General features: G+C 63.8%; 4 protein-coding genes across 4 annotated transcripts; 2 read left to right on the forward strand and 2 right to left on the reverse strand.

The window, feature by feature from the left end:
* The first annotated feature begins 68 nt into the window (after positions 1-68).
* CHLRE_16g681100v5 (uncharacterized protein) lies at positions 69-8,900 on the forward strand. The gene is made up of 8 exons (XM_043071424.1): positions 69-373; positions 777-853; positions 1,206-1,337; positions 1,777-1,838; positions 2,161-2,303; positions 5,087-5,351; positions 5,405-6,958; positions 7,064-8,900. Exons 3-8 carry the CDS (start codon positions 1,264-1,266, stop codon positions 7,672-7,674), a joined length of 2,709 nt encoding a protein of 902 aa, XP_042916013.1. The 5' UTR covers positions 69-373; positions 777-853; positions 1,206-1,263; the 3' UTR covers positions 7,675-8,900.
* Positions 8,901-8,938: 38 nt separating this feature from the next.
* Positions 8,939-11,368, reverse strand: CHLRE_16g681051v5 (uncharacterized protein). Its single transcript, XM_043071423.1, has 2 exons — positions 11,034-11,368; positions 8,939-10,571 (listed from the first exon to the last, which is right to left on the reverse strand). Exon 2 carries the CDS (start codon positions 10,525-10,527, stop codon positions 9,202-9,204), a length of 1,326 nt encoding a protein of 441 aa, XP_042916014.1. The 5' UTR covers positions 10,528-10,571; positions 11,034-11,368; the 3' UTR covers positions 8,939-9,201.
* Positions 11,369-12,062: 694 nt separating this feature from the next.
* Positions 12,063-14,158, reverse strand: CHLRE_16g681050v5 (uncharacterized protein). The gene is made up of 2 exons (XM_043071422.1): positions 14,045-14,158; positions 12,063-13,639 (listed from the first exon to the last, which is right to left on the reverse strand). Exons 1-2 carry the CDS (start codon positions 14,090-14,092, stop codon positions 12,458-12,460), a joined length of 1,230 nt encoding a protein of 409 aa, XP_042916015.1. The 5' UTR covers positions 14,093-14,158; the 3' UTR covers positions 12,063-12,457.
* A 100-nt stretch (positions 14,159-14,258) lies between these two features.
* Positions 14,259-16,949, forward strand: CHLRE_16g681000v5 (uncharacterized protein). The gene is made up of 5 exons (XM_043071420.1): positions 14,259-14,544; positions 14,638-14,687; positions 14,817-15,077; positions 15,198-15,248; positions 15,437-16,949. Exons 1-5 carry the CDS (start codon positions 14,529-14,531, stop codon positions 15,710-15,712), a joined length of 654 nt encoding a protein of 217 aa, XP_042916016.1. The 5' UTR covers positions 14,259-14,528; the 3' UTR covers positions 15,713-16,949.
* Positions 16,950-19,370: the final 2,421 nt, after the last annotated feature.

Genomic DNA, 19,370 nt, shown 5'->3' on the forward strand with positions numbered 1-19,370 from the left:
CACCTGCATGAATCAGATGCGGCCATTCCGGCCTCGCGCAACCGTAATACTCTACTGAATGCTGCTCAATAACAAGCGATGAGGTCGGCGACGCGTTTGGCTCCTGGCCCATTGGGTTCGTTAGGTGCATAACAGCTCGCACCGCGATATTCCGACCATATCCGCCTCCACCTGACAGACCGTCGCATTCGCTTTGCAAACACAAACAAACAGCTATGATGCTTAAGCGCATGGCAGATGAACTTGTGGCAGCGGCATGGCAAGGCCCGCATCGCAGCAGCGGGGGCGCTCACATCGCAACGCCGGCCCAAGACATCACACTGAGGAGCATAGGCTCGCCTGGACAAGGCCTCAGGGGTCTGCAGGCCTGGCGGTAAGCCGCGGGGGAAGTGGACCACCGCAGCGGCCCTACGGCGATGTGCAGGCTCGGGCTCGTGGACCGGCGCAGCATGCTCGCCATGCAGTGTAGGAGCACACTAACTCGTTGTTGGTGTTGAGGGTGGCCGCGCGGCCACCGGACCAGTGCATGCGAAGCCGCGGCTGTCCGACAAACGCCGCGCTGCTGGCCTTTGTGCAAAGAAAGTGTGAACCTTCGCTCTATGCTTTAAAAAGCTCTACGGAGCGGCCAAATGTACGCGCTATGAACTCCTGCTGAACCCCAGTCTCACACATGCCACGTGGCCCCCTGCCGTTTGGCCTCCTTTTGGCCTCCCGACGACAAGTCCCACCCGACAGGCCCCTGTCCTGCCATCTCCCTCCCCTCCCCACGCCCACAGCCCTTCAAATTGTACAAGCAAGACTGCTCGCTGTACAACTACCGCGCTGTCAGGCGCCTTCCCCCAGCCCACACCAGGTGCGCGTGAGGCGACGACCGAGGACCGACTCGCTCACACACGCCCACTGCACGCACGGCACAGCAAGCCAGCAGCAGCAGCACGCCCGACTCACATCCTGCCCCTGCACACCGGGCAGGTCAGGGGTTGGCCGTTGTTGGACCGCATGATGAGCCACGGCCGGACGCACTTGGGGTGGTACACGTGTCCTTGCTCGCACGGCGCGTCCACCGCCGCGTCGTCCGCCAGCGCCTCTGTGCAGATGGCGCAGGTCCCGTCCGAACGCACCGTGACGCTGCCGGACGCCACCATGTCCTGCACTGTCCTGTGCTTGCGGCTGACTCTGCACTCCCGCTGCGCCATGATGGCCAGTTGGTCCTCGTCGTAGGAACCGGGCACTGGCTGCGAGCGCCGCGGCCGGGAGGCAGCAATGGTGGTGATGGGCGGGAGGCGAGCGCGGCGCCGCATCGTGTCCATCACGTCCACAGCGTGCTGCGTGTCCCGGTAGGTGGCGGGGAGGGGTGGGGCCCAAGCCGCAACGGCCGCCATGGTGGCGGTCATGGCGGCGGCCAGGGCCGGGGGTGAGGCGGAGGCGGAGGCGGAGGCGGAGGCAGAGGCGGAGGCGGAGGCGGAGGCGGAGGCGGAGGCGGAGGCGGAGGCGGAGGCGGAGGCGGAGGCGGAGGCGGAGGCGGAGGCGGGGCCGGGGCCGGGGCCGGGGCCGGGGGCGGAGGCGGAGGCGGAGGCAGGCGCAAGGGCAAGGGCAGGGAGGGTCGCGAGGATGTTGGCGATGGCGTCGCAGTCAGTTGCCGCCTGCACCTGCAGCACCATGTACTCCGCGTGACCCGCATCAATGAAGGTGGGGTCGTCTTGATCCATGGGTAGGTAGTTCACCTCGTGCGCCGTAGCCTTACGGGGCTTCTTTGGGGTGTGCCTCATGGCGCAGGCAGGCACCCTGCGGGCATCGGCATCATCACAGCCGCCAGGACGTTGCGCTTTACGGATGGGGTAAGGGTTTTAAATACCGTGGGAGCAACATTGGGGGGTGGGCCGGTGGCAGCACGTCGAAGGGGAGGGGGTGGGGTGGGGTCCGGGACGCGGCCATGACATGACCTGTATGCGAACGGCGGCAGCAGGGCGGGGGCGTCGTGTGGCATTTGCAGGCCCCGGCATCTTGTGCGCAGTGTGCTGCTTTAGCGAAAGGCAGATCGCTGGCCCCGCGTCCCGGCTGCTGCCCCCCGGGGGCGCCCTGCCCCTTCCCTCCTCCCTCCTGTGCGCCCCGCCAACCCCGTCGCACCTGGCTGCTTGGCTGCCTTGGACTGCAATGCAGGTGGAGGCGGCGGGTACGCGGCACGGCGTGGTGGGACGAGGGCCTTGGGCTTGGGCTTGGGCTCGGGCTCGGGCTCGGGCTTCAGCTTGGAGCTGGCGCAGCGGCCGGGGGCGCTGAGCATGGGGCGAGGAGGCGTCACCAAGGTGAGCGTTGCTGGCAATTTTGTGGAACCTCGTGGCTAGTTTTCCATAGGCGCAGCTGGCCGGCCTGGGGGGCGCCGGGCCTCCGCAAGTGTGTTGCCTGTCGCCGTGCGCAATTGGACCTTTTCAGCCAAACGATGTGGCTCCGGGCGACAGAGTGACGCCTAAAAAGCGTGAAAGCAACCCAAGATGCAGTCGCAGTATGCAAGCTAGCGAGCGCGTTGGCGCAGGTCGCGAGATGCTGTCGCGTTTGAGGCGCAACCCCAAACCTGAGGCTCTATCCAGCACAGCTTCTTACCGTGCAAGATGGTTATGTGCAATGCCCTTCTGTGCGTCTTCGGGACGCCCCGCGAGCGCGAATTCCAAAGGCCTCCCAACGCCGCCCGTTTTTGACAAACATGCACGAAAGGAAAAAGCTTCCTGTTTCCATCTCGATAGCATCAGTGCGGTAGAGTGATCAGGTTGATGCCTGTGTTGCCGTGTGAGTTGGTTGCTGGGTGCTTTGGCACCAGCGCGCTTTCTTGTTACCGTACCTCCTCTCAGTGACCGAACATTGTAAGGTTACGAGCAGGACTCATGGAGCCCGGCGTGCTTCTGTTCCCCTGAATAGAGCCGGATAGAGCAGACGATCCCGGTTCGCTTAGGTGGAGGTAGCACCGACGCAAGGGTGCCCGACCGCCCTGGACATCCGGCCAGCCGGTTCAGCCACGCAGCCAGCGGCATCTCCAGCCTGGCTGAGGGGGCACAGCCCAACTCTTGGGCTTGTGTGGAGGTGGCTGGTGTGGGGGCCGAGCCTCCGGTCGCATTGACCTGCGCATTTTGGAGGCAGGGGGGGGGGCTCTGGGCTGCACCACCCAGCAACAGTGGACACAGGCTTTGGGGGCGCAGGGGAGGAGCTCCCCTGGTACCGGTACGATAAAACCAAGCCACGCTCCAGCTTGAAACCTAGGACCAGGAGGGTGACAGCAGTAGAAAACGGATACCTTTACTGAGCCGGGTTTTGGGGTTACGCGAGCTCTGCTGGGGAAGCTCAATTGACGCGTGATGTACATGTCGATACGGATAGAGCCGACGGTTACGGCGTCAGCCACGAGCAGCTGGCAATGGTGGAACAGAGCATACATTTCTCTTCCCAGCCAGCATTGGTAGAACCGTGCTTTGAAACGTTTGTCAGCTGTGTCTCCCGAAACGACGTCGGCTGTGTCGCCCTACAAACAACAGTGTATTTGATAAGCTTGCACGGAGGCCTGTGCCTTGGCCTGGGGGGGGGCGCCCGCCCACCCAAAGCCACGCAAAACAGTACCCCATACCGGTACGCTGCCCTAGCTGCATGGCAGTGCTTAGGGCTCTGGTATTGCTCATGCAAAACGTTGATGCTTGCGGTGTCTCAAGTATCCTACGCCGGCACACACGTTCTGCTACACAGCTATGGGCATGCCTTGCTGTGTATCAGTAAGGTGTTATAGTCTGGCATGAGCAGGGGATGGGAGCAGGTGTGAAACTTGGAGCTGGCCAGCTTCCCATCCTTGGCTCGTAAAGTTGGATGTAGGAAACATCAAGTATTGCAGTATGGTATTGACGCTGCAACCCATACGTGGCAGGTCAGCGGGCTGCCAGTTTTGAACTGTAGGGTGGGGTACCGGTACACAGTGCAGAGCGTGTTCATGCCGCAAGCCATGCAGCACACCATACCCTGCACGATTCTGCAATACGCGTCTGGCAAAGTCCGTCGCTTCGTCGACTCCTAACTGTACATAAACGTGTGCGGCACCTTTTGGATCTAACCGCTGCTGGTCAACTTAAGTACACAGAAAGGCAAGAACGAAGGGCCACAGAGCAGGAAGGAGGGCACCACCGCATAATGCACCAGAATTTTTGCTGTGAGTTCTCCATGATCGGGTCAGGGTTCCCTGCTCCCACCGTGTGGACCGCAACACCGCTACTTCGGCTCACACGTTCCCAATACCAGAGTGCGGCATCATTCATAGACACATGTGCTGGCAACAGTCAACTGCTACGGCAATGTTTCACCCAAAAACGTCTCATCAGTGTAGCATCGAGCTGCAGTGTAGATCTTTGTGTGCAAGCTGATTCGTGTGCAAGCTGACCAACTGTCCGTCCGTCACTCTAAACATCGCGTGGGGTGGGAGGGCACCGCTGGAACGAGCACCTACCGGGGTCTGCGCCCTGAGCGTTTGACCAGAGCTTTCTTCCTAGGCGCCGTAGGCGCACGCCCGTAGTGCATGCCCGTAGTGCACGTGCCTCTGCGTGCCCGGGGTAGCAAGCCGGATGCGTTGCTCCCCGTGGGTCGCCCCAGATCGCCCTGACCACCAGCCCGCGCGCCTGGGCTCGGGACTTGGCCCGTTCCAACGTACACAGTCAGCTCCGCTGTACCACGGTCGCGGTCACAGCCCGCAGCACAACCACCGCTGCTGCTTGTGGTCGACCACGTCGCTCGCATGCTACAAGTGGCATGGCGTGTGCTAGCTCGTGCCCCATGCATGCCCCATGTGCCCGGTCCCCGTCCCTCCTTCCCCGCACACACGCCGCACTTCCCTTCACGTGCCTTGCTCCAATGGCTCGCTTTGACATACACATATCCGAGCTGGCACCCAACAAGCAACGAACCCTGCTACTGTGACACTGCAAGGAGTGCGACCCCTTTCGTGCGGCCCTGGCTGGCCCACGTGCAAGCCCTTTCCGCACCGGCAGCCCCGTGTCGTGCCTTGTGTGCACTGTGCACGGAGCGTAACTTGCCTCCATGCCCCACCTTGTGCCACGTGCAGGAAATGACGATGACGTATGAGAACGGCGTGATGATGATGTCTGCTGATGCTACAGCTGGCGGTGCTGCAACGGCTGTGGACCATCGGTCAAGCTTGCGTGAGCGTGCCGGAGGGGCGGCGCAAGCTCGGGCGGCGCAGGCGGCGCAGGCGGTGCAGGCGGCGGCGGCCCCTGCGCCTGCAGGCCCCAGCCACCCGCTGGCGGCCAAGGAGGCGGCAGCCGCGCCCTACGCGGCCCCGGCGGCCACGGAGGCAGCAAGCGTGACAGGTGCGGCTGCACCTGCGCCCCTGCGCCTGCATGTTCGCCTGCACCTGCGGCAGGCCCCAGCCACCCAAGCGTGCCAGGTGCGGCTCCGGCGGCGGCCACGGACGCGGCAGCCGCGCCCTACACGGCCCCGGCCCCTGCACCTGCACCTTCGCCTGCACCTGCGGCAGGCCCCAGCCACCCAAGCGTGCCAGGTGCGGCCCCGGCGGCGGCCACGGACGCGGCAGCCACGCCTGACACGGCTCCGGCGGCCACGGAGGCAGCAAGCGTGCCCGACACGGCCCCGGCCCCAGCCCTTGCACCTGCACCAGAACCCGCGCCTGCAGCTGCGGCAGGCCACAGCCACCCGCTGGCGGCCATGGTTGGGGTAAGCATGCCAGGTGCGGCCCCGGCGGCCGCGGAGGCAGCAGACGCGGCAGGAGATGCAGCAGCGGAGGACAAAGTGGACAGCGATGACGAGACGGTCAATTACTTGAAATCCCCTTCTCCTCCTATCATAGCTGATCTTTGGGCCCTGTTTGCAGAGGGGCCCCTTGACCTTAATGTGGCAGCGGATGAGCAGAACTTTGCGAAATGGCTGAAAGTGCAACAGCAGCAGGCGGAGGGCCTGCAGCAGCACGCGCCCAGGGGCCAGGAGGGCGGCGCCGGGTCCGAGGCAGGGGCCCTGCAGCAGCACGCGCCCAGGGGCCAGGAGGGCGGCGCCGGGTCCGAGGCAGGGGCCCCGCAGCAGCACGCGCCCAGGGGCCAGGAGGGCGGCGCCGGGTCCGAGGCGGGGGCCCCGCAGCAGCACGCGGCCATGGGCCAGGAGGGCGGCGCCGGGTCCGAGGCGGGGGCCCCGCAGCAGCACGCGGCCATGGGCCAGGAGGGCGGCGCCGGGTCCGAGGCGGGGGCCCCGCAGCAGCACGCGGCCATGGGCCAGGGGCCAGGGGTCGGCAACGTGACAGCGGTGGATGTGGCGGTGCAGGCAAGTGCAGGGGTGAACGCAGCGGACCCCCGCGCAGACCGTCCGGTGCAGGGGGGCGCTGAGGCCAGGGCCGCGTGCCTGCTGTGCGGAGACGATGGCGGGAAGATGATCACATGTCCAGCAGGCCACACGGTTCACTCCGAATGTTGCGAAGAACAGTACATTGCCAATGGCAGCGTCCACCTCTGCGTGGAGGGCTGCCCGTCCGGCCACCACTTCCCGGCTGCCCAGCTGCACATCATGATCGAGAACATGTTGGCAGTCATCATCAACGCGTTTAAGGTCGTGCACGACCCGGTGCGCAGCTCCTTGTGCCTTGCGCAAGCGGCAGAGGTGGTGCTGAACTGCGTGCTGAAGCATGGGTCCAACGAGCATGGAAGGAACGGCAAGCCGTTCTTGGAGATTGTAAAGGGCCTGGTGGATGCATACAAAGAGGCGGCAGCGGCGGGCACGGGCGGGGCAGTGGCGGTCACGGGCGGGGCAGCGGCGGGCACGGGCGGGGCAGCGGCGGGCACGGGCGGGGCAGCGGCGGTGAAGTGCGAGTTGTGCACGTTGGCGCACACGCGCTCCACCGACATGTGCGAAGTGTGCAGGAAGCCCATTTCCGAGGAGCCACCCGTCCGCACAGACAGCGCGGCCAGCGCAGGTACCCCGGGAGGGCGCAGGTACCGGGGGAGGGCGCAGGCAAGGGGTGGGAACTCGGACATCAGGGAGGAGCCGCCCGTCCCCCCAGACAGTGCGGCCAGCGCAGGTACCTCGGGGAAGGTGAAGGCGCAGGCGCAGGTGAGGGGTGGCAAGTCGAAGGCTCACTACGTCAGCTGCGCTGAAAACCATTTCTATCACCGCGAGTGCGTACCGAAGCACTACACGTACAACGGCTACGCGTTCATGTGCAAGAAGGGCTGCCCGGCCGGCCGCCGCTTTTCGTCGCACAGCATGGGTGAGCTGGCGAAGCCGGACATGGTGAGCATCTGCCACATGGTCAAGCACCTGCAAGACCCCATCGTCGCTGCGCAGTGCATGGCAACTCTTGGGCAGGTGGTCATGCACGCCATCCTGGACGTGCACAACAATGTGGTGCCCACGCACAAGGCCGTGCGACCCTTCACCGCAATGCTGGACCGCTGGGTTGCGGCGGTGAAGGCGGTGACGGCGGCGCAGGCGGAGCACGAGGCGGCAGCGCCCGCGGAGCACGAGGCGGCAGCGCAGGCAGAGCAGAAGGCGGAGCAGGAGGCGGCAACGCCGGCGGGTGGTGGCGGGGCAGGTCCCAGCGGTGCGTTCGGCAGAATGACCTGGGAAAGGCCCGAGCACGCAGACGACAAGGGCAAGGGCCCCGCCTGGCAAGAGGTATGCAGACCGTAGTCAGCGTCGGGTGCATGGCCAACCCCGCGTAATGGGCGCAGGTTGCGGCCTGCCTGCCCCGCAGCACATGGCCGTGCCCATGGCACGGTGTGGCGGGTTGGTGCATGGTCGTTGCGGCTTGCGGTTGCGGTGTGTTCAGACACACCTGCGCGGCTGTGTTTTGCAGGTGTGATGATGGATGCAGGGTCCTGATGTGTTGCGTTGTTGCGCACGTGCGGGAGGGAGGAGCATGGATACAGGGGGGCGCATCGGGTTTGCAAAGCAGGGGGGGGGGGAGAGGGTGCAAGTGGGGCGATGTGGAGCGCATGGAACGGCATGGAGTCAGGGGCCTGGGTTTGGGTGGGGTGAGGGGGGGGGTAAGGGAGGGCTGGGGTGCAAGCCAGGGGTGTACGCTGAAGGTGCCAGGGTGGCGACGATGACCATGTTGGACTGCGGGCGGTGGCATGGGGTTTGGCATGTGGTGGCTGCGTGGTGTCAAGTAAGCAGCGAGGTAGCGGGCGCTTGGCGTGCGGACGGTGCTATTAGCAACCCGGCACACTGTCTGGCCGGTTGCTTGCATGGGCGCAGGGATGCAGGGTCCCGGTGTGTTGCGTTGGTGCGCACGCGCGGGAGGTAGGAGCATGGATATGGGGGGCGCATCCGGTTCCCAAAGCGGCATGTTGCAATCGGTGCAACGTGAGAAGGGATGAGGGCGGGATGGGGCGGGAGCACGGGACTTCTGTGCGCTGCAACCCCAAGTGACTTGGACGGCATGGAGCGGCATGGATTCAGGGGCCAGGGTTCGAGGGGGCTGCACCGCAGCGCGGCAACGTTTGTGGGGTGTGGTCCAGGGCTTTGGCGGTCGGGTCCGCGGCGAGGTAGTGGCAGCTTGGGACGCGGAATGCGACCGTCCTTCATTGCAGCAGTGCTTGCGTGCTTGCACGTGCCGCACCATTCTTACCATTCTTGGTGGGCGCACGGGCTGGGCCCGATGGCAGGGCCCGCTGTGCACCTGATCTTTGGCGGCATGGCGGCACGTGTGGAATCATCAGAAAGCCTTTGTAGCGTTGCACTTTGCAGTGTACTGGCAGCAGTCTGGCAGCAGTTGACGAAGTGGCACCTTGAGTCAAGCCACAATTCGGTCCTTTGCAGCACGTGTATTGGGGCTTGCAAGGTTACGGACAGGACTCACGGAGCCCGTCACGGTTCGGTAGAGCAGCCCGGGCCCAGCTCTGAACCCCTAAACCCGCGTCGGCTTGTTGAGGGATCGACACGGCACGTTGCTCAGCTCGACTTGTTACAGTTGCGGAGCAGCGCTCCGGAAGGGACTTGACGCAGATGGACGCTTGTCGTGTAGCTCGCCACACCACCCAGGTCCGACGCTCAAACCTTGTGGTGTACGTAGATGCACCCCCACAGCAGTAAGGGGAAAATGACACATGCGTCGGGCTTTCCTTGTGCACCCTGCACCCTGCTCCCAACTATGCAGTCACGTTGCGGCGTGTTTGACAGTGCGCTCGTGTCGGGCATGGCCATGAAAGGCACCCATCACGCTACTCGCACCCCCTCCTCGCCCTCCTCCTCGGAAGACGAAGACTCCCCCTTGGCCCCCTCCTTGCCCCCATCCTCCTTCTTCTTCTTCTCAGGAGGGTGTGCCCAGGGCACCGCCACCAGCTTGCCCGTCTGAGGGTCCAGCATCTCAGGCAGCTGGTCATCTCCACGCCCCACAAACCAGACCAGCAAGCCCGTGCATTTTCCCCTGGCCTTGCACATGCACATCAGCTCCTCGCCAGGGGTCCCGCACTCCGCCTTGTAGTCCCAAAACAGCTCCTCCATGGGCTCAAAGGTGGTTTTCCGCTTCTTGGGCAACAGCACGCTCGCCACCTGCTGCCAGCGCGGCACCACCACACCCTGGCTCACTAGCTTGGCAGCGCACGAGTGGTTGAGCTTGTAACCGGTGCTGCCGTACCTCAGGGGTTCCACAAGAGTGCGCAACTTGTTGAACTCGCAGTCCATCTGCGACAGGGACGCGCCGTCCTTGTCCTTGATGTCGATCACCTGGCCAAAATAGAAGACGTGCACATACTCCACCAGGCGGCCCGCCTCACCAGCAACGCCAGAGCGACACCACCCCTGCCCAGCTGCGCTCTTGTTGGCCCCGCCGGCAGCCTGCTCGCCCCCCTCCCCACCAGCCACGCCCGGGTCGCTGCCGCCGGCGGCCTGCTCGTCGCCCTCCCCAGTAGCACCCCCGCCACCAGCTGCGGCCCCGCCAGCAGGCCCTGGCCCTGCCTTGCTGATGGCGCCGACGCCTGCCCGGCGCCCCAAGAGCACCCGCACGGTGTGGTTCGTCGCCGCCTCCCGCTGGGCCGCGGGCACCGCCTCAAAGTGCCCCAAGGCCGGGGGCATGCTGGCACAGCTCCGCTTGGCCCGTTTGCTGTTGCCGTAGGTAGCAACGGGCACCACCTTCCTGTACTCCGACGCGTCACGCATGTCGCTCGGCTCCAGCACCAACACAGTGATGGTCATGTCGCGCGGCTGCTCACCGGGCAGCAGCACGAGCAACGCCCACACGGGCCCATGCTCGCGGCTGGCCTGCACCAGACCCGTGTACTCCGCGCAGAGGTGCCGAGAGGGGTGCTTGCCGACGTTGACGGGGTCGGGCAGCAGGGTCACGCCAAAGGCGTCGACGATGATGGGGCTGAGGCGGGAGATGGAGCACTGATGCGCCCCGTGGTGCTGCTTGCCGCACAGCGTGCCGCACAGCAGGCAGCTGCGGCTGTCCTTGCACACCACCAGCGCCGCCACCTCCTCCGGCATGGGCACCTTCTTTGTGCACTTGTGCGCGTCAATGGTCGCCTTCCCCGTGGTCCACATGTTGCAGCGCAGGCAGCGGACCTGGTACGCCCCCGTACATGCACCTGGGAGGGGGTGGGGTGGATGGCAGCACGAGAGAGGTGAGCATGCAACACACACTTGGGAGGAAACACGCTATGGTGGACACATATTGGGCCAGGTTGTACGGCACATGACACATCCTCGAATCACAATGGGCGCGGCGCTCTTGGCTACGGCTGGTGGAGCCATGGCTGCCCTGTCGGAGCGCCTATCCAGGGCAAAGCCCCCACCCCCGGATGGGGCCTAGCTGCCGTGCAACCCCTCCGCAGCGTCAGCCCCCATGCAGTGCATCCGCATTGACATGTGCAGGTGCCCAACACTGTAGCCTGACAGGCATGGCGGCCTGGCCATAGGCGCGCGCGCGGCACCCACCCCCCTTGGTTGGGGTTAACCGCACAGCGGCAAAGTAACTAACAACCCCTTGGTGGTGGTGTGGTGTGGTGCTGGGCGGGGGGGGGAGGGACCCAACCAAACCCCCAACCTACGGTGGTTTTCCATCAGCGCAAACTTGGCGATGTGCTGCTTGAGCCAGGCAAGGACCACCGGCTGCGAGCCGAGCCAGCAAAGGAGCTCGCCGATCGGCAAAGAGGGCTTCTTCTCCTTCTTCTTGCGGCCGCTGCCCCCGGCTCCGGCTTCCGCTCCGGCTGCCCCAGGTTTGTCGTGGCTCGGCCAAAGGAGGCGCGGGGCAACCGCAGTTGCTGCCTCCGCGGCGAGCGAGCTTGCGCTTTCCTAGGGCCCGCTGCTTTGCCTTAAGGTTTTTGCGTATGCGACATGGGTCAAAGTGTTGGGCTGGGGCCTTGTTTGCCGGCTTGGGCACTTTTTTTTGCCCATGTGTCACAACAGAAAAAGTGCGCAAGAATGTATTGTCTCATCAATGATGTGGTCCGAGTGCCGCGGCCCTTTGGGGTTTGGGCAGCGACTTGCTTACATGGGGGCTTCTATTTTCCAAACTGCCGACAGGCAGGTGAGCCCCACCAAGGTTCGGCAGAGGTTTGTCGGCTTCCTTGGGCCAAGATGCATATTTCATATTGCTTGCGCCGGGTTGGCAAGCCTGCGACCTGTACGTTCGCCCTCGCGCCCCTGTGCCGTGTGCTGGTGCCGCGCCGGGGTGGCATCGCCTGGCGGCGTTTGTCCCGCGGTGTTGCCGTTTGCTCGCACCTAAGCCCTTGTAGCCTTTTTACGAAGTCAAAGGAAAAGGGGTGCCGGGGCCAGGCCCTAGTGCAACACACCCCGCCTCCTCACCCATATACATACTTGGGATGGGGCGTGCTGCGGCGTGGTGGCGTGCGTGTGGACACCGCATGTCGCGCTGGCTACGGCTGCTGTGCTGCTGGTCAGGAAAAGCAGCATGTACGGTACGCGACGTGTGCTACCAGCGGTGACAGCCACGGAAGGGACAGGTAAGTACACGTATGCCTGCTTGCTGCTTTACCTGGCCGTGGGAGAGAGAAAGAGAATGACAGACAGACTGAGACACAGCAACCTGGCGGGTGACCAAGGTGTCCCCCGGCGTAACAGGAAGGGGGAGAGGAGACACTCTTGTGGTGTCCAGCCAGCGCGCCGCCGCCACCCTCACACCCCCTACCAGCTCAGTGCACCCCTTGTAAGGTCCCAGCAGCTTGACTCCGTCGTCCCCGCAACCACAGCAGCCCGTTCATGCCACATGCAGTCTTGACCCACACAACGCGTTCACGGCAAGGACGTGGTCACGAGTCCGAGCACAGCACCCGACCCCTACGAGCAGCCATCTTCGGCCCCCTGCCAGCCCCTTAGAAACTGCCACTGCCCTGGATGCCGAGCACGGGCTTCTGTGCACATGAACTGCAGGCAACTCCCCTGTCCCCTGCCCCCGGGAGCATGCAGCTGCAGTTTCACCCGCGTTTGCCGCGGTCGCAGTCACCCCCCGGCATCAGTCGTGCGGCTGCTGCGTGCCGTCAGCTGCTGCCGCCACGCCGCCCACCCGTTGCAGCGCGGGCTCCCGCGCCTCCCCTTCTCCCTCTGCCCAGCTGTTGACTATTGCGCTAACCGTAGCAAGGACCTTTTCCCGCCCCCTGCAAGCAGCCGCCAGCTCCGCCGCCAAGTGCCCCGCCGCCCTGGCCGCCCCCCAGGCCTGCTCCCCCACCAAGTCCGCTGCCGCCCGGGCATCCCACAAGGCCGGCTCCGCCGCCAAGTCCGCAGCCGCCCCGGCTCCGATCCGGCGGATCGCACGCAGCCCCGCGCTGCACGCCTCGGACATGCCCAAGCGCGCCAGGAGGGCGCCCCCCACCCGGACCGTGATGGCAGCCAGCTTTGCCACCTGATCGAGGACGACACGGCGCGTCTGCTGCCACTCGGCGGGTTGCAGCTCTTCCAGGTGCGCCTTCAGCTTGACTGCCGACGACAAGTGCACGTGCCACACATTGTACATGTCGAAGACGGCGCCGACACCGAGGGCCGCTGCCCAGACGGCGGCCGTCGGCAGGCCGTCCGCGATGCTGGCGATGCCGACGTTGGAGGTCGCCAAGAAGGACGTCCACTGCTGTGTGCTGCACGCCATGTCCATGACGCGCAGCAGGCACTCGCGTGCCAAGCGGGTGACGTCGCTGTCGCCGCTGCGGGACAGCGTGTATCCGGCAGACACGGCCTCATCCTCCAGCCGCTGCAGCCAGTCGAAGTCTATGGTGGACACAAGCGAGTCGCCTTTGGTGCCCACAGACCGCGCGTGGAACATGATGACGCAGCCCAGGTCCGCGAGCTCCGCCCGGGGGCGTTGCAGCACAGCGGTGTCGGCGAGGGCAAGGCACGCCTCAACGCGCCGCAGCGCCGCCTCGGCCACGCCCGGGTCGCGCAAGAGGTGGGGCCAGGCCAAGCCGTCGGGGCGGGTGGGGTCCAGGCTATCCTCCATGGCCGCCAGTGCCGCCACCATGCTGAACGCAGGCTGCAGCTGCCCCCCCGCCGGTGCCAACACCAGCTTGGCCGCCACCGCGGCGCGGACGCACAGCTCTGAGACGTGGACAACAGCCTCGCGCAGCTGCTCGTCCTTGTGCAGGACCGTGGCACCCTGCTGCGCCAGACGCTCGCCGCAGCACCGCAGGTGGTTGCACACGTTGGCCTGGAAAAGCGGGATGGGTGTGAGGAGGAAGAGTGTGTGTTTGACGCACGCAGCAAGAGCGCGAGGGTCAAAGAGAGAGAGGGTTGGGGGTGGGGGGCTGCAGGCGTGTGTGCGACAAGGGCGTGCCTCGTCAGGCCCTGTGTTGGCCTGCCGTGTGCTGGAGCAGCCCCACCAGAGGACCCACCAGCTACACCAGCATGCCCTGGATGCCCTGGACGGTGCAGGCCGTGACGCTGCCCGCGGAGTCCACGGCGTGCCTGGCTCGCTGCACCTCGACCTTGGCGCGCGCAATGCTGGCCCTGCCGTCAACTGACTAAACTGACAGGGCGTCAGACTGGGACTTGCGGCTGCTGAGGGCAGTTTCCAGGCCCCTGAGGGTGCTGCTCAGGAGGGCGCGCAACTGACCGGCTGAAGCGCCTTGGCTCCATGATGGCCCGTCCTGCCCGTGCACATTCATGGTATTGTGGCTGTTACCGTACTGTTGGTAATGCCCGACGCGCTGGGCTGCCGAAGCTTGCAATTTTGACCCAGCCGTACTCGAAAAATAGTACGCGCAACTCACTCCTCAGCTAACTCACTCACTCACTGGCTCAGCTACCACCATTCGCCGCCATTTTCTATACAGTGCCCGCTGCCTCGCTGTGGTCGCTTCTCATTGCCGCAGCAGCGGCATCTGTCGCAACCCCAACCCCAAACCCAGCTGAGGCGTGCATTTAAACCGAGCCGTAGCGTTGTTTGGGGCCTTGTGAACTGGACATCCCGCCATCACTGCGTCGCGCTGCCTTGCTTCACACGGCTCTCTCCTTTTTGGGCGATCGGCGGACCGCTTTCGACCTTTTCCCCGTCAGCCGGAGAGGCCTGGACCGAGCCTTTGGCCCGCTGCAGCTGCATGGAGGCTTGGCGGGGTAAGAGAGCACGCGCTCAAGCAGAGAGGAGGGAGCGAGAGCCCCCCGCCCTTTGCGGTGTGGTCTCACTTGCGCCTTGCGCTTGGCCCGCAGATCCCGACTTCCTTAAACACAGCCGTCTAAGTGCACCCCTCGAAGATGCGGTGAGGGTGGGGAGGGGAAGGGGTCAGTGGGCGGGTGGGCTGATGCAACCCGAGCGAAAGGCAGCCGTGGTCGCGCCGCCCGCCTCGCGCGCTCCCTGTCACGCCCTGGGCCCGCGGCCTTGCTTGCAGGGGCTCCTGGACGTGCACCCCGACGGGTCGATGGGCCTGCGCGCCGCGGACAAGGAGCGCCTGGCTCCTGGCCTTGGCAGCGGCCAGGCCGACGTCCTGGGCGTGGGCCTCCCGGGTGGCGGCACCCTGGGGTGCAGCGTAGGGTTCCGACTGCTGCCCTCGGGCGCGTGGGAGCTCACGGGCCGCTGGCACGCGATGCAGCAGGACCTGGTGCAGATCTCCGCGGCGCACGTGGGGCCAGGCAACGCCGTCCTGGCCAGGGTGCGGCACGACCCCCAGCTGTGCATCTATGCGGTCCGGCGGCCGCAGCCCGCCCCACCCCCACCCCCACCCCCACCCCCACCCCCACCCCAACCAGCGCCACCGCCACCCCCGCCGCAGGCGCTGCACCCGGATCCACCGTCACCACCGCCAGGCGGCGTGCAGGAACGGGTGAGCAAGTCTGTGTGCGCGGTCTTTTGGCTCATGGCGTCCGGAAGGCCGCGGGCGCCCTTAGGGGGGAAGGCTTGGACGTTTCCCCCGCAGCCCCCGCAACACCCCCTTGCCCTTGCCCTTGCCCTTGCCCTTGCCCTGAACCCCCTGACCCCCTTGACACACCCACACCCCCAACACCCCTGCAGACCACCATGACGTATAACCGCAGGTCCTTCGCGCTGCGCGGCGCGACGGAGGCGCTGTTGGCCCTGCACGCCGGCAGCGGCGGGCGCGTAACGCTGTGGGTGGAGGGCAGCGACGCGGCGCACGTGTGCGTGCTGCAGAGCAAGGGTCGCAACCGCCGCCTGACGCACGTGAAGGCGCTGTGCGGCGCGCTGGGCGGCGTGGAGGAAAAGCAGCGGGTGCGGGTGTACCGCGCCGGTGGGGGGAGGCTTCACGCCTCCCCCCTGACCCCCACCTGACGGGTCCCTGCCGGGGGGAGGCTTGGCCCCTGCATACTGACGTTTACGGGTCCCTGCATGTTGGACGTTTATGGGCCCCTGCATACTGACGTTTACGGGCCCCTGCATACAGACATTTATTGGCCCCTGCACGTGGGACGTTTACTGGTCCCTGCACGTGGGACGTTTACTGGTCCCTGCACGTGGGACGTTTACGGGCCCCTGCATACTGACGTTTACGGGCTCCGGTCAAGATCATTCGGGGGGTCAGAGGGGAAATGTCATTTCCCCCCTATTGTTGTGGCGACAAGAGTAATGATTTTGGGATTCCCCCCTGATTGCTGCCGACATCCGTTTGCTGTTTTTGTGTGTAAACGTTTGCCGCCTGAAAGCCTGGGTATAGAATTGTAAAAAAGTCGCATCGATGTACGGTAGGATACAGGTGTGGTCCCTGTCTTTACAAGTGTACGGAGGTAGTTTCCGGGGCTTGCATTTCTACGGGGCCAGGGGGGAGGCGTGAAGCCTCCCCCCGCTGTTATGTGTGACTGACGTTTTTTTGTGCCGCTGGGCATGATCTTTGCTTGCTCCCGGGTATACAGGCTTTATCGCTCCTGCACGTTTGGGGGGTCAGGGGGAAAATGCAATTTTCCCCCTTTTTTACCCGCCTGTATACGGGCTTCTAGATAGACCCTGTGACACCGTTTGCAGCCCTGTATACTGCCGTTCTCCGCCCTGATAAAAACGCATATTTATGTTGTGGCGACAAGAGTAATGATTTTGGGATTCCCCCCTGATTGCTGCCGACATCCGTTGGCTGTTTTTGTGTGTAAATGTTTGCCGCCTTAAAGCTGGGGAATAGAATTGTAAAAAAGTCGCATCGATGTACGGCGGATCCTTCCTTGGTCCCTGTCTTTACAAGTGTACGGAGGTAGCTTCCGGGGCTTGCATTTCTTGCTGTTGTGTGTGACTGACGTTTTTTTGTACCGCTGGGCATGATCTTTGCTTGCCCCCGGGTATACAGGCTTCATCGCTCCTGCACGTTTGGCATTTTACGGGCTCCGGTAAAAAACATTCGTTTTTCACCCGCCTGTATACGGGCTTCTAGACCCTGTGACACCGTTTGCAGCCCTGTATACTGCCGTTTACGGTCTGTATAAAAACGTTTATTATTGTTGTGGCGACAAGAGTAATGATTTTGGGATTCCCCCCTGATTGCTGCCGACATCCGCTATGTGTTTTTGTGTAAAAACGTTAGCCGCCTTAAAGCCGGTCGGTTTAGAATTGTAAAAAAAGTCGCACCGATGTACGGTAGCATCCTTCCTCGGTCCCTGTCTTTACAAGTGTACGGAGGTAGTTTCCGGGGCTTGCATTTCTTGCTGTTGTGTGTGACTGACTGCTGGCAACATTTGCGGCGTACCGGCTCAAGATGGATACAATGCATCAATATGCCCCACAGCAAGCAACCCAATTCATCAGGAAGCGCGCACGCACACATCCACACGTCGGTTGACTTTTACTAGGAGAGCCCGCATCGCACAGCTCACCCATTATCAAGGAATTGCACGTTTGCGGGAAGGTACTGTGATGCATATAGCAGGCTCGCGACGAGGCCCCGAGAAGCCATTTCGAGCTAGAAAGCAGGACGGTGCTCCGTGGGAGCATGCTCCGAATTGATTACGGTACCGCAAACATCCTGCTCCCTGCGCCGCTGCCCCCCAAACTGCGTGTACATATAGAGCATACGCAGAAAAACAATATATACCGAGCGAGTCGTGGCGAATCGGTCCCAGCTGCGACCTGTCAACGTGCCGTACAACCTGAGCATGGCGAACATCTTCGAACTCCTAACGAAATTTAACCTCCAGCCATTGCCAAGAGCATGCGCCTGTGAAGAGCATAATACCAACGCAAATTGAGAGCCAAAAGACGTGCAATGAGTAGTGGAGCAAGACCCGAAACGTTTTGTACGACACCACTGCTCCCGCTCTGCTCCGGCCCCTGCCACCTTTATCTAGGGCGCCCCACCTCACAAACGTTTAGGCATGATGTTTATTGTCCCATTTATGCAGGCGCCCGTGTCCAAATGGCGCAGGAAGGGGGGGCTGTCGGTGCGGAGCAGGCTGCATGCGGTGGCCGTACAGGCTCTTGCTCCCGCTCTGCTCCGGCCCCTGCCACCTTTATCTAAGGCGCCCCACTTCACAAACGTTTAGGCATGATGTTTAATGTCCCATTTATGCAGGCGCCCGCGTCCTAACGGCGAAGGAAAGGGGGGCTGCCGGTGCGGAGCAGGCTGCATGGGCTGCCGTACAGGCTCCTGCTCCCGCTCTGCTCCGGCCCCTGCCACCTTTATCTAGGGCGCCCCACCTCATAAACGTTTAGGCAAGGTGCCTGCGGCACTAATTTCAAAGGCGCCCATGTCCAAACGGGGCAGGAAGGGGGGGCTGTCGGTGCGGAGCAGGCTGCATGCGGTGGCCGTACAGGCTCCTGCTCCTGCTCTGCTCCGGCCCCTGCCACCTTTATCTAAGGCGCCCCACTTCACAAACGTTTAGGCATGATATTTAATGTCCCATTTATGCAGGCGCCCGCGTCCTAACGGCGAAGGAAAGGGGGGCTGCCGGTGCGGAGCAGGCTGCATGGGCTGCCGTACAGGCTCCTGCTCCCGCTCTGCTCCGGCCCCTGCCACCTTTATCTAGGGCGCCCCACCTCATAAACGTTTAGGCAAGGTGCCTGCGGCACTAATTTCAAAGGCGCCCGTGTCCAAATGGCGCAGGAAGGGGGGCTGTCGGTGCGGAGCAGGCTGCATGCGGTTAATGCGGTGGCCGTACAGGCTCCTGCTCCTGCTCTGCTCCGGCCCCTGCCACCTTTATCTAAGGCGCCCCACTTCACAAACGTTTAGGCATGATATTTAATGTCCCATGTATGCAGGCGCCCGCGTCCTAACGGCGAAGGAAAGGGGGGCTGCCGGTGCGGAGCAGGCTGCATGGGCTGCCGTACAGGCTCCTGCTCCCGCTCTGCTCCGGCCCCTGCCACCTTTATCTAGGGCGCCCCATCTCATAAACGTTTAGGCAAGGCGCCTGCGGCACTAATTTCAAAGGCGCCCGTGTCCAAACGGCGCAGGAAGGGGGGGCTGTCGGTGCGGAGCAGGCTGCATGCGGTGGCCGTACAGGCTCCTGCTCCTGCTCCTGCTCCGGCCCCTGCCACCTTTATCTAAGGCGCCCCACTTCACAAACGTTTAGGCATGATGGTTAATGTCCCATTTATGCAGGCGCCCGCGTCCTAACGGCGAAGGAAAGGGGGGCTGCCGGTGCGGAGCAGGCTGCATGGGCTGCCGTACAGGCTCCTGCTCCCGCTCTGCTCCGGCCCCTGCCACCTTTATCTAGGGCGCCCCACCTCATAAACGTTTAGGCATGATGTTGGCTTGCCCCTTCCCCCGAAGGGGGAGGGGCGGAAGCCATTGCGGTCGCATCGAGTCCCCAGGCGGGACCCCCTCGGTTATTCCAGTTTTATGTGCAGTTACGTCGGGAAACCCGAACGTAACCAGAGTTCTTGTGCAAGTAATACGCCTTTCAATGTGTCTGTAGCAACGCATAACTTTGCGAAAACACGAGGAAGACGTAAGGCTAGATGCGAAGGGATCGGAGGCGTTGGAGGATCCCGGCGCTCGATAGCGCGATCGGCT

This window comes from Chlamydomonas reinhardtii, chromosome 16, assembly GCF_000002595.2.
Source record: "Chlamydomonas reinhardtii strain CC-503 cw92 mt+ chromosome 16, whole genome shotgun sequence".
Classification (NCBI taxonomy): domain Eukaryota; kingdom Viridiplantae; phylum Chlorophyta; class Chlorophyceae; order Chlamydomonadales; family Chlamydomonadaceae; genus Chlamydomonas; species Chlamydomonas reinhardtii.